Source organism: Gasterosteus aculeatus, chromosome 12 (genome assembly GCF_964276395.1).
Source record: "Gasterosteus aculeatus chromosome 12, fGasAcu3.hap1.1, whole genome shotgun sequence".
NCBI classification, from domain to species: Eukaryota; Metazoa; Chordata; class Actinopteri; order Perciformes; family Gasterosteidae; genus Gasterosteus; species Gasterosteus aculeatus.
This window is the reverse complement of record NC_135700.1, coordinates 7,538,738-7,552,274: the sequence shown is the minus strand read 5'-3', so window position 1 is coordinate 7,552,274 and position 13,537 is coordinate 7,538,738. Positions and strand designations below refer to the sequence as shown.

Here is a 13,537-nt window from a genome sequence, read left to right as displayed (position 1 = left end):
GAGCTTTGTGGTCACCATTCCTCAACTAACCAACAGCTGGACTCAGAAAATTGTTAGAGGAAAAACAACAGTTTAGGCTCCCTCTTTATTCTGGTCACAGCTTGAGTGTGAGGTAACGGTCATTGGAGTGAATGGACTTTAAAGAGGAGATGATCGACCCAAGTATGCGGCCTTAAGGCTGGCACATGCTTCTGCGTCTGCGTCTTTACGCACCGTTGTGTCGAGCGTGTGTTGCAGAGCAATTCACCTCCAGAGCAACAGGTAGAGTAACGTGTTTTTGTTGAAGACGACCTAGAGAGTCACGTCTTTGTGTGTGGAAGTCGTTGGTTTGTTTGTTTATTTATCATAGACTTTATTGCCCGACTAAAACCGAGGTTTGGTGGTCGAATTGGGAGGCCATCCGCGCGTCCTTATAGTCCGCCAATGACTGGTTGTATAAGCGGTCATATTTACGCATTGCTTCTGACAAAAGCTCTTCAATCTGATCCGTTCTCTCGTAAACATTCTTCGTTTTAATAATGGTGGTATTGTGCTATGAAAAATGGAAATTTGAGACTCCGTAAAGGATGTAGTTGGCAGACCAATCGCAGCCTTGTGAGCTGCGGGAGGCTTGCGCCGCTTTCAAAAAATGGGTCGACGCACACAAGGAGGTGTGAAAAGGCACGCAAAGGGCTCTTGTGTCTGAAAACGCAGAAGCATAAACTATGCTTTAGTCGCGTTGTCCTCCTTCGGAGGCTTATTGGCTGGCACGGGCGGTTTGACCAGATCACGATCGTCGTAGCGTTCATCATGGAGGTCGTTGTAATGATCCACACGCCGGTCCTTGCTGTCGTCGTCATCGCAGCGGCGGTCATCGTCGTCGTGATTGTCGTCATCATCATCATGAACCCGGTCGTCCTCTTGTCCATCGTCAATCAGAGTCACACCATTTCTAGCCGGCTTTTGGTCGCCGTGCTCTTACTCGCGAACTCTGGACAGTGAACACACAACAGGCGGTTGTTGGGTTTTGATTCTTTGAAAGCTTCATCCGATACATCGCTTACACAATAGTTGCCTTAAAAGTTCTTGGAGAACAACCGGCCTTCTCTGCCTAAAAACCATAATATGTTAGGTCGCTATACCCCATGGCGTGCTCCTCCTCCTCCTTCAACTTCTTCTTGCCGCAGTAGCAACAACAGATGGTGATGATGACAACGGTCAACAGAGCGGCGACACCACCGATGATTCCTGCAGTGGAGCCAATCTTCATGGAAGCTGCGGGATTGAATAAGTGGAAGATAAGGGTCACGCACTTTGTAACGCATTGTTATAAAGATGCATTTTTGTGGAATTCAACGTTCCAAGACAGTTGCTTCATCTCACGTGGCATGACTGCGAGGGTGATGTTGCAGGTAGCGGAGCGGATCTTGTTTGTTGAGGTGCAGATGTAGTATCCAGATGTCTCTTTGGAGATGTTGTATAGAGACATGATGCCTCCCTCTACATGGCAAAGAAAAAGGTCACTTACACACTCAATCAAGTTACAACTCCTCAAAACTGTCACCGATACATGTTTGTCCGCATTTCGTTCATAACCAAATTTAGCGTCAATGTTTGCTAAATTGGACCCACTAGCTTTTATTCGCCTATTACGTTCTTTTCAGTCTTTTTGATGTCTTTCTTCTGCGATTACCACCAACAATCAAATAGTGTTAATTCATACATTTGAAAATCTGTCAGATTTAATGAATATATATGAACATTCCATGTCTAATTACTTTGTGAGTAGGACATTGTCAATAGTTTGAAAAGTTTCGGTGTTCTGAAGGAGCTTTTTCTGCACAATATGGAGCGTGATATCTTATTTTGAAGGCCAGAATTGGGGTCCTGGACGTGTTAACAGCATAAATAGTAAAGTTAAACGTTCGTTTAAACACCATTAAAGAACAAAAAAAAAAGGGCCCAGAGTTGACTTGCTCAAATTAGGGAACAGGGCTATAATGGTTTTTTTAAACGTTTAAGGGCCACAAGTTGACTCACATTTTGAAGGATCCGTAGCCCCCCACAGAAACTGACACTTACTATCGGTGGTTCTTGGGTCAGGTTTGCGAGGATTGTTCAGGACATCTAGACTTTTCCACGTGTAAACGGGTGGCGGGGAGCCTTCCGCAGACAAACATGTCAGGTTGACGTTCTCTCCGTATTCTGCATTTCCCTTGATCGCACACACGGGTGTAGATGGAGCCACTAATAACGAAAACGGTGAGAGGGGTCCATTCAAATTTCAATAAAGAATGTTGAAATTATTAAAAGGAAATGTGAAATATACGAGACATAAAAGATGGTTTTAGTGAGGAGCTAAATAGGTTATATAATTGAGAATGGGAGTTCTCACATGTTGATGCCACCGGTTAATGAAGAAAAGAGACAATCTAATGATGGGACACACCACCCACAACAGCTAATTGAGCCCACTTTCTACGCCCAGCTTTTTGCACCCCTGATAAGAACCACTCCCATTTTTGACTAACTAAGCTTTAACTTCTCAAATAGCAATTATGCTCTACGCTCATACATGCTGAAACTAGAAACGATATAGATACGCATCTCTCTTCACCTACTTTTGAAAAAGATTTCTTTGAAAAGTTACCTAGAACCACCAGGCGCGTAGTGCCGGCCAGTTTGCCCTCTTTGTCCTCTGGAATCTGGACCTGACACCTAAACTCCTTGTTGTCATCTAGCGTGGCGGAGGAAAGTTTCAGGTCGGCCTTTCCTGTTTTAATATCGACATCCAGGGACACCCGGCCTTCATACAGCGGTTTAACGTCGGTAATATCACCAGCAGAATAATAAGTGACGATGAGGGTCTGTTAGACGTCAGGAGCATCGGAGGAACATTAAAAAGAGGAAGAAAATACAGTTGTTATCTTCATTGATAGATTTTACACACACACAAACATACACACACGCAAAGACTAACCTCATCAGGGGCCGTGTTCTCAGCTTTACCATACCATGTGATGATGACTAACGGAGGAGTCCCAGGGGTTTTGGGAATAAATTTGCACGGCAGTGTGGTGTTATCACCTCTGGCAACCTCGTATAACTTTGTCGGGATGTTCACATTGAGGGCATCAACACCTGACAGCACTGTCACAGAAAGCAGAATATCAAACAGTAGATAACAATATTGCGCTTCCAATATGGCACTAAAATAAGGGAATTACTCACACAGTAAACATTATTTTTGTATGCTCCTGTGCGAATTCAATGTGACAGATTAAAGTATTTGCCCTTAATGAATTGTTATTTCAGGTGAAATGGAAATATGAACTAATATGTCAATACCTCCAGCCATCGTTAGCATGGATACACACAAAGTATTTACATTAAGACAATCATTTGATTTAACAACATGGAGGATTGCAATAACAGAATATGTATGAATTCAGATCGATATGAGGAATTAGATATCTCAATGTATGATTTCATCACAATATGATTGAAAGACAATTTGGTTATGTGGAACTGCAGGCCGATGTAATATGAGTCTACACAGTGAATTATTCCTTACTTACTAAAGAAGTAACATCTTACCCCACATAAAGTACTGCACATGAAGACAAATCTGTTTTGTTTAGAGCTTAAACGATTAGTACGGCCAGAAAATAAAGCATTCGATGAGTAAAACAAAATTCACACAAGATTTTGTTGATTTCTTTACCTTGGACGGCAGTAAATTGAATATATTTGTAGTTTGTGTTAAACAAACCTAAGGATTTTCATTACGCCATCATGAGCTCTGGGGACTTGTGTTGGACATTGTACAGATTTGCTTTATGCAGTAACTAACTATCATACTTCAAGTGAAAATAACATCCTGTTGAAGTATTTGATTATCACCCTTGATATTTTCCCTTTGCTTTTATTTTTAAAGAAACTCCAATGGATTTCAAGAGCTCCGATATTTTTGTAAAACCAAACGTTCTAAAATACGGCAAGCTCTGGAAACTCAAAAGAACCATGACATTGTTCTTTACAAGTGTATGTAAACTTTTGACCACAACTGTATGTTCAAAGTTTGGATTAATTGTAATGTACTAAATTTAAAGAAAAAAAGAAAGAGGGAAGTGGTGACTATCAAGCCACACAATCAGAGGAAGCTCTGGTTTCTATATGACAGAACAAAAAAAACTGAGGACATTAAAAGCTGTCACAATGTTTCTATAACGGGAGAGTATAGAACTGAAATATCCCACAAAGCGCAAACACGTAAAATGGTATAGCTTTGCTTTATTGTCTAGATCAGTGGTCCCCAACTAAAAAGTAATATACTTCCAGCCAATGTTAGCATGCATGCACACAAACAAAGTATTCACATTAAGACAATCATTTGATTTAACAACAAAGAAAGAAAGAAAGAAAGAAAGAAAGAAAGAAAAGGCCACACGCATTGCAGGTGGCTCGGGCCGACTCAGTATATCTACCTGTAGGTGCGTCAACAGGTGTGGCAACTCTACAAGATGCAAATGAATTCCAGCAGGTAAACTCACCAAGAGACAGCAGGATCCAGGGAGAAATCCTCCTCTCCATCGCCAACGCTTCCATTTTCTCAACCAGACAAGCGTATTCTTCTTAGTGTGGTAAGTAGCGTTCTCTAAAATGTAAAGGGGAACTCGAGGCACCTGGAAGCAATTTCTATCAAAACCAGACTGGTTTGCGCCCAATGGGTGCGCCCGTTGCGTCTGGTTGAGTGACAGCGCTGCCCGCCGCTCACTGACGTGTGGTCTTGTATTTTGAGTGTTACTCCTTCCCTGTAAAAGTCTGTCATCCAACAAGTACAAGACCAAAACAAAGAAATAACAAGACCATGGTGACAAAATGTGTGGTTTTCAATGCAAAAAAGATTTGGGGGTATAAAATTCAAGTATAAGTAAACAGTTTTATTTTAGGGATTTTGCGAAATCATATTATTGACACTGAAGACAAGCAGACTATACAGCAAGTTCAGGTTGCACAAGAGCTACAGGGATGTGGTTATGGTGCCTTGAACAGCGGATGTGTGCTGTTGAAACAAGATCTGCATTTTGCCACGTCAGACTGGTTTGAGGGATCTATAAGACACACACACACACACACACACACACACACACACACACACACACACACACACAACAAAACAGAAAGAAACACAGTGTTTCAGTAACTAATCTCAAGCACATCAAGCTATAATGTTAAATCTTAAAAAGATTGTTTTTCAAATCTTGAATGGATGGTTAAATGTTTTGTGTTTGGTTCTGCTTTGCGGCCTACTGATGTAGCCTCTATAGCAGGGGTTCTTAACCTCTTTGACCTCGGGCACAACTTTTTAAGTACAAACTGGCCCTAAACTGGCCCTGGACTAAATAAAATAAAAAACCTGATACAGTGATCATCACAAGGACATGTATTTATTATCTGTATGTAAACCTGCACACACAATAATACCTAACTATTCATGGAAGAAATAAAGTTAATACAATAATTTCAAAGGCTCAAGCCAGGCTTAACACAAAAAACTATTACTTTTACTGAAAACAAAAAATACAATAAGAAAAATACAATAAAATAGAGTAATAAAATACATACATTCAAAATAATACATTTCAAATTAAGTAAAATGTATATAAAATTTTAATAAAGTGCAAATAAAAATGTAGCCTCATAATCTTTGAATCAATTTCATTATGCTTCACAGAACCAGCGGTTCCTCATATATCCATCCATTGTCAAACCGCTTATCCTGCACACAGGGTCGCGGGGGGGCTGGAGTCCATCCCAGCCAACTTCGGGCGATAGACAGGGTACACCCTGGATTGGTCGCCAGCCAATCGCAGGGCTACACAGAGACATACAGCCATTCACACTCACATTCACACATCTACGGGCAATTTAAAGTCCCCAATAAACCTGATCCCCAGAGCATGTCTTTGGACTGTGGGAGGAAGCCGGAGAACCCGGAGAGAACCCACGCAGACACGGGGAGAACATGCAGACTCCACACAGAAAGGCCACTGGGCGGAATTGAACCCAGGACCTTCTTGCTGTGAGGCGACAGTGGTAAGCACCACGCCACCATGACGGCCCTCATATATATATATATATATATATATATATATATATATATATATATATAAAAAAACTCCTCCGCTATGGTGAAGTCTGCATTGTGGCAAACATCTGGCTCAATTTAGAGTTGCCAGTCAGTGAGATGACAGACTTCCTCTGCATCTGTAGCCCATTTTCCTTTCTTTTAAAAAATTCCACCTGCTTTTCCCACGAGCGTTGGATGTTTGGTGCTTACATTAAATGGCGCTTTAATTTTGATGGCTTCAGTTTTTGGTTGGAGAGTATTAGTCCACACTACACACTGGGCTCTCAGCTCCGCCTCATTACCCTAACCCTTTGGACCTCTGACTGAGCTGCAACCCAAGGACATTGTGACTGTTGTTTTTAAGGCCTGCCACTTTTATATTTGCTCTTTTCCTGGGAAACAAAATTCTTCTTCCAGCATTTGACCTTTTGGTGCCTTTATTTGACCTTGTCCCCTTCATTAAGTGAGTTATGTCAAAGAAGGGTCTCTACCAGGGAAGTACTTGGGTCCTATTCAGGGGGTTAAATCCTTGTTTCATCAAAAGGATTTAGATGATATTAGTCAGACGTGTAGTCATCTTCTATGCCGCTGATCCTTAGAGGGTCTCTGGGCTGGTGCTTAGAGACTGAAGACCATTCACTCTCACACCCACACCCCTACGTGCAATGTAGTCACCCATTAGCCTCACACCCAGAGCAGCTGGACTGTGGGAGGAAGCCGTGGTACCCGGAGAGAACCCACGTAGACCCGGGAGGAACGCGCTAACTCCACACAGATGTTTAGAACCCAGGACCCACTTGCTGCGAGGCGCCATGCTAAACGCCACACTGCTGTGTCGCCCCTACATGATATTAGGTCTGTGTAATTCTTCAAAAATGCAACAATTTAGAGAATTTATAGAAATAATTGTTTAATGTAAACTACATATTCAGTACACAAAGAACAAATGTACATATCATTAACTTTACATGTGGATTAAAACGTAAGGTAAGCATGTTAAAAAAAATTAATTAACATGGTCTTGAGTTAATATCATCAAAATTAGTTAGCAAGAGGTTGCCATAAATAGAACTGTAAATAAATTAAAAGCCTTTTCTCTCTGCTTCCCAACATCTTTATTATTTAACATGCAGTGTCTACATATTGGTAGTACTTTTGCCAACAAAGCATTCAGAATTTAGAATTAATTTAGATCAATGGAAATCCTTTCTTTACATTTGGGGATATTTTTTCTGTCAAGTCACAAACATACATTTAATCTTAAATGTAGGAAAAGAAAAATTAAAAATGTCTAAGGATCGTGAATATTCTTAGAATATATAGACTCTATGAAAATGAAACGCTAGGAACAAATAAATGACCTGACTTATGGAGCATCACCTACATTTTCAGTGAATTGTGCAATCCTTTGAGCCCCTGAAGTTTTAAAAGTTGTGTTTTTTTGCACCCTTAAAGCATATGGGTGAAATCTGTTCTGTGTTTAGATTTTCAAAATTAAATAAGATTATTACAATATTACAGCATTGCACAAATTCAATTTATAGAAATAATTGTTTAATGTAAACTACATATTCAGTACACAAAGAACAAATGTACAAATCATTGACTTTACATATGGATTAAAACGGAAGGTAAGCATGTTAAAAAAAATCAATTAACATGGTCTTGTGAGTTAATAACATCAAAATTAGTTAGCAAGAGGTTGCCATAAATAGGACTGTAAATAAATTAAAAGCCTTTTCTCTCTGCTTCCCAACATCCTTGGCGAGCAGGTTGTCGTAATGTATTCCCCCAGTGGACTTCTAATCGGCCGATTTGCATCTGTGAATAAAAGAGGGATGATTTAGTAGCATGAAATGAGCTTGACTAGAGCATATGAAGCACGGGGAACCTTTCAATCCCGCGGATAGCCACAGTGGTCGGCTTGAATATGAGCAAGGCGCCATTTTAGCGGAAACTACACCAGTGCTTTTAGCTGATGTCTGGATGTGCAGCTTTAAGACAGACACCAGGTGGCAACAACCACCAACTATCCATCGTCGTCTCATCAATACAAGTGTACCGATGCCCCACAGAGCACTGTGCGCACAATGCATTCGCCCTTTGATTGCCTACACAGCATGAACCCGTTCAGTCACATGAGGTTTGTGTTTGTGTGTGTTTGTTGCCATTTCAATGATTTGGGGGAGATTTATGTAAACAGCAACTTAACAGTAAACAATAAATATGGACAATGTGAGTACATTGACGAATTGTATAAAAAATGTTGTGTTTCAGTGTATCTTCGTTGGATTCAGTTGTTGAAGTCGAAGAAAATGAGAAGACGTTTAGTTGCATCATTTTCTATGGAGCTACATTTCAATGATGATATTGCATGAAAAGATCTTTTACAAAGGCAAATAGGGCTGAGGGTTACATGCTTCTCTCTGGCCTACCTGCAGGAGGCTTGATGGAAGAGTTGTTGCCTGTGGGCACAGATGGAGGAGTTGAGTCGACAGCGTTGGATCGGTCTTGGCTCCAGGGTCGGTGCAGGTGGAGGGAGACAGTCACAGTGCTCGGTGTCTATCTCACAGTCGGGCATCCATGTGCTCAGCGGGAACTCTAAACGGGAGGTAATATTGTTATATTTAAGTCACAAAATAAATGCGATAAGAAATAATGGTTTATTTTATTAGCTGAATAGCCGTAGCATAACGTAGCCTCCATCTGTTTGGTAGGGTGGCCCTGAAGTGCAAACCACAACGGCAAATAGGAAAGCACAACGAAATTAACTCCTTATGGAAAGGGTGGGGCGTTATAGCAGGAAGCAGAGGACGGACCCTTCTGATTGGACAGACGGACTGTCCGTCTGTTTTTTAACAGGAAATGATACAGGGCTCTCAAGTGTCACGCACTCACGCCATGGAATCGGACTCCGTCCCCGAGCCGTGTCGGCCATAGCGTCATTTCTCAGATTTCAAAATCCGATTGTGTAAATAGTTACATCTTAGTCGATAATTTGAATCCTCCATGTCACTTTCCGTCGGAGGCGAAAGGCTTGAGATTAAGAGGGTTAAAAGACAGACAGAGGGTCCGTCCAATCAGAAGGGTCCGTCCTCTGCTTCCTGCTACAAGGCCCTACTGTTCCGTAAGAAGTTAATGTCGTTGTGTTTTGCTATTTGTCGTTGTGTTTTCCTATTTGCTGTTGTGCGTTCCTTTTTTCCGTTGTGTTTTGCACCTCAGGGCCACCGTAGTTTGGGGAGTCTTTGCTGTAAAACCCATCCATTCACCAACCTCCATGCTATGCAGAATTTGTGTGTCCCATTTCGTATGAGAAGAAACTGAACATGCTCACAAAGAAACTAGGAAAAGGTTTTCACAATTGTGGTCTAGTCCATTCAATTCAACATTTTTTGAGATACAGACGCACACACACCTGGTGAACTGGAAGGGTAAGGAATGCATCTGTCTGCTGAACAATCCCAAATCAAACCACTGGCACAAAGTCTCCGGGAGTCCTCCGTCTCCGTCAGCTGACCCATCGGCGAGCAGCTACCAATGAACAGACGGAGCACAACAGAAGAGAAAATGCATTTTCACAAAACATTGTTCCAAATTCCTTTGGGAAATAAGATTGAGTGAGGTGTTGGACCCACCCACTGCCCCTGTGAGGCTGAGCATTGCGTCGTATTATGGCGGGCTCCATGCACCTGCACTCGGTGTGGTTAGCTACTCTTAATAGCACGGGCTCTGGTACAAACTTAAGTGGAATCACGCTGAGGACCTGAAATGCAAAGAATGACGCTCTCAGACATTTAGACATTGTTTGACCCTCTGACAGCCGGCGCTGCAATATTCAAACCCCCGGAATAAGCTTCAATAAAAGTTTCATGTGCTCTTATCTTATTTGCTCACTCACGGTTTTATTCACATACACAGTAGTTGTGTTTCTGCAGGTGACCCCTTCTTGATTGCAGCATCCTCCACATCTGTTGTTAAGGAAAACAGATTCATTTTTTTGACAAAGGGACGTGTACCGGTTTTTAACGTCCCCCTGTCAGAAGAAGGAGGAGGCAGGCGGCAGCATTGAGCTCGGTTCAAACCTGTGGACGGACACACAGGGCGGCTTGAAGAACATCGAGGGGTCGGTGCCCAGCTCCTTGGCCACGTCCACGCACGTTTCCCTCGGCATGCACTGGGTCCGCTGCCACTCTTCATCTATGGCTGAGGGGGGGAGGACACCAGATGTTCAGAACCACTCGGCGCACAGACTCCCACGTGACACGTAGGCCGCGGCTTCGGGCCCACCTTTAAGTATCTCCAGGCTGTAAGACTCGGCGGCGTAGCGCGTGGAGCGGTGCGAACCCGCTGAGGGCGGAGAAGACAGCGTCTCAGGCTGCTGCAGTCTCAGGCGACACCTCCACAGCTTCCAGTCGGGAAAGTCCGCAAGCCTGAGCAGCTCGTCCAGGCTGGAGGCTGATCGCACCTTCCTCTCCCACTGCTTCATCACCTACAGAGATCACAGTCAACAATGCTGTCATTGATAACATTAACATGAAAACTGTGTCTTTTCGTCTACAAACACGGCACATTTATTAAAGTAGACTGGAATGATGCTATTGAAAACAACTCATAAGTTCAAGCACGGCATTTTGTCATGAGTATAAAAAGGTGAAATGAGAAATTAATGCAGAGGAGAATAATTATGCAATAACGAATCCCCAGTTTACACACATTTCTACACACACTGCTGAGGACCGTGTCCGTCTGCCTCTCCGTCCATCACTGTTCCAAACTCAAACTATCTCGGACTGCAGTCAAATTAGGTACAGATATTCGCGGTTCCCACAGGATGAATCGTACAGGCTTTCTTTCCTCTGTTATTGTACAGTAATCAACAGCTGCAGCAGCAGATTTGTGTGCCTGCCTCGGTGCCTCTGTGCCTCTGTGTGCTCTTCGTTCTGAAGTCTCATGACTCTGCCAAGAACGCACATTTACGTGTTTAACCTCAGGACATCTGACAGACGGAGGCCTGAGATGAACCCTCACTGTGCTCTCTGGTGGGAGCGGACCACAAAAACCACCTGTCAAAGGTCCCATGATGACATAAATCAAGACAAAATAGAAGCTGAACAGATTAGATCGCCACGGTTTACGCAAGATTCAGTATGTTGTGAAATACAAAGTCCTTTACTTGCGTCATGGGAGCGAACTCTCTGAAGAGAAAAGCAGAGCAGTCCGCAAACGTCACAGTGAGGGCGGTCATGAAATTTACTGCACTGGTCCGCACTGTGTTTTTTATTTTCTCTGGACAACGGTAACCATCTCAGCCCTGTGATGTTGTGTTCTGTGGGTTGCAGAGTGGAGGGCGGGGCGGGTTGGCTGTCTCCACTGAAAGCAGAGAATGAGGCGATGGGGAAGTTTCCCCTCCGCTATTTCTACCACGGGATAGACCCAGTAATGAGAAACAGAGAGGGCCGGGATTGACAGGGAGGTAAGAGAGCAAGTGGGAGAATGACAGCTTGATAAAGAGAATAATTATGAAAATGTCGAGTGGATCGGTTTGAATTTCCCTTTCTTATTTCTTTTTTGAGGCACATGCACACATAATCACAGTGGCTTCCCTGGACAGAACATGTCCTACAGCACCCTGGCAACAACTGCTCAAGTGTTTATGAGGATGAAATTCTCATAATATTGAGTGACATCAAACTCTGAATACGTTAAGAACATAAAAGCCGAGCAATGCTTTAATTAGTGCTCGCTGGACATAATTGCATTAGGAAGTTGTGTGAAGCACAAACAGCAAATCTGTGCTAATAAGTCGTCTACAAACAGCAGTAAATTGCTGCCGTGATACATGTTACATGCACTTGAAGGCATATAGGGCTTCACGCCACTCTTACCCTGCTTCCTCCCCCCCTGTGCATGGCGTGGCTCACGTTGATCCAGCTCAGCTCCACCACCAGAGTCACCAAGCAGGAGATTCTGCCCAGAGTCCGCTTCATCTTCATCGCTATCACCCGGCTCTGAACGCCGTCTCTGAGAAGCCCTCAGCAGAATGAACGAGCCTCCCAGCTGCCTCTCCGACTCCGTTTCCCAGCCCAGCTCAGACCACACACACACACACACACACGCACACACACTCACTCAGAGTTCTCTCGGTGCAGGTATGTGCAACACAAACCCTTGATCTTCCAGCTGCACAGTAAAGAGTGTGCGTGCGAGTGTGTGTTTCTAAGCCAGACGTTATCGGTCACAGCAACCCAGACGGCCACGAGCCAAATGGTGCAGGTTAAAGAGGTCTTTAAAACATGCACCTCTTACTCCAGAAGCTTTGACGCAGGACCAGAGGTGTTGAGTTAAATAACGCGGCGACTAGTCAGAAGCTGCTGTTATGTCAAAACGGATTGAAGGCCTCTGAGATCTTCAGCTGAAGAATCTGGATCAAATCTTTATATTCCCACCCCTTGAAAAGAAATTTAATGCTGTACTTTGAATTTCCTTTTTGCCAAGTCTCCAGATCCGCTCTGGTTTGTCCGTGCAAAAGGAAGAAGCCCCGAGAAGCTTTCTGCCCTTATGTCTCTCCCACAAAGAACGTCTTCTTTTTGTCTCGTGTGTTGGTGTCTCCCCCGATGAATCCCCCATCGGTGTCTCTTCCTCCGGAGTGGCCAAACCGCACACAGCCGAAGAGCAGTAACACGTGTTTTAAATGCGATCCAGACTTCCGTAACGTGTGAGGGAAAATGAGATGCCAGCACCGCCCGTCTCCCCCACTCCCCCGTCAAGGCCCGTTTGACTCCTGATGTAATCTGTCGGGAACATACATAATGGCGAAAATGAGAGAATCAATTTGTATGCAAATGAGGACCACCCTGTTGGGCATTCGTTCTGTCCGCTGCAAAGTTGCATCTTCTAAGGAATTTGGAAACATGCAAAAGAAAAAGGAAATTGAAGATTTAAAAAAAAAAAATTGTGGCTATTAAAACGTTTTGCAGCTGGTATATGTGGCAAATAAACGTACGTCAAACTGTAAAACACTATTCTGAAAATAATACTGACTCTTTCTAATGGCGATCAGGGGCCTCCTCTGGTTTGTTGTTTCAGCTCAGTAAACATTGTAAAGAATGAGTTTATGGTTTCAATCGCTAGTTTAATTAGGATCCAATTTAGAGTCAAGGGGAAGACCGTCCGGTCCACCTTGAGATTGGCTGGTCGCTACCTCGCCGCTATCCGGTCCGCTCTGGACAGGTCAGTGATTTGATCTTAGAACTTTGAATCGTTCAGTAGGTTTTCACTCTGTGTGTGTTTTACACTTTGTGTCCAATTGTACCCCAACCTCTCATTTCACTTCTTTGGGGAAAAAACAAGATGGCCAAAAAAAACACAATGTACTTGAAGCTTCAAAACATCAGTCCACAAAGCAATGGGTGACCTCACAGTGAC

General features: G+C 43.3%; 2 protein-coding genes across 2 annotated transcripts; both read right to left on the bottom strand.

Moving 5' to 3' along the window:
* Nucleotides 1–577: 577 nt before the first annotated feature.
* Nucleotides 578–4,719, bottom strand: LOC120811080 (cell surface A33 antigen). The gene is given in 7 exon segments (XM_078084943.1): nucleotides 578–970; nucleotides 1,122–1,254; nucleotides 1,363–1,479; nucleotides 2,062–2,226; nucleotides 2,630–2,846; nucleotides 2,960–3,129; nucleotides 4,533–4,719. Coding segments are annotated over 7 exon segments (1,125 nt in total). The 5' UTR covers nucleotides 4,588–4,719; the 3' UTR covers nucleotides 578–702.
* Nucleotides 4,720–7,649: 2,930 nt separating this feature from the next.
* On the bottom strand, nucleotides 7,650–12,807 carry vegfd (vascular endothelial growth factor D). Its single transcript, XM_040161903.2, has 8 exons — nucleotides 11,998–12,807; nucleotides 10,400–10,601; nucleotides 10,195–10,315; nucleotides 10,011–10,080; nucleotides 9,748–9,875; nucleotides 9,528–9,643; nucleotides 8,548–8,713; nucleotides 7,650–7,933 (listed from the first exon to the last, which is right to left on the bottom strand). Exons 1-8 carry the CDS (start codon nucleotides 12,103–12,105, stop codon nucleotides 7,915–7,917), a joined length of 930 nt encoding a protein of 309 aa, XP_040017837.2. The 5' UTR covers nucleotides 12,106–12,807; the 3' UTR covers nucleotides 7,650–7,914.
* Nucleotides 12,808–13,537: the final 730 nt, after the last annotated feature.

Bases quoted from the DNA above. Each gene is read 5' to 3' on its own strand.
- vegfd (XM_040161903.2), bottom strand. From the start codon at position 12,105: ATGAAGATGAAGCGGACTCTGGGCAGAATCTCCTGCTTGGTGACTCTG. The intron at 9,876-10,010 runs GTGAGTGAGCAA...TTTGCATTTCAG, and splicing joins CTGTGTATGTGAATAAAACC to GTCCTCAGCGTGATTCCACT. The intron at 8,714-9,527 runs GTGTGTGTGCGT...CCTCCCGTTTAG, and splicing joins TTACCCTTCCAGTTCACCAG to AGTTCCCGCTGAGCACATGG.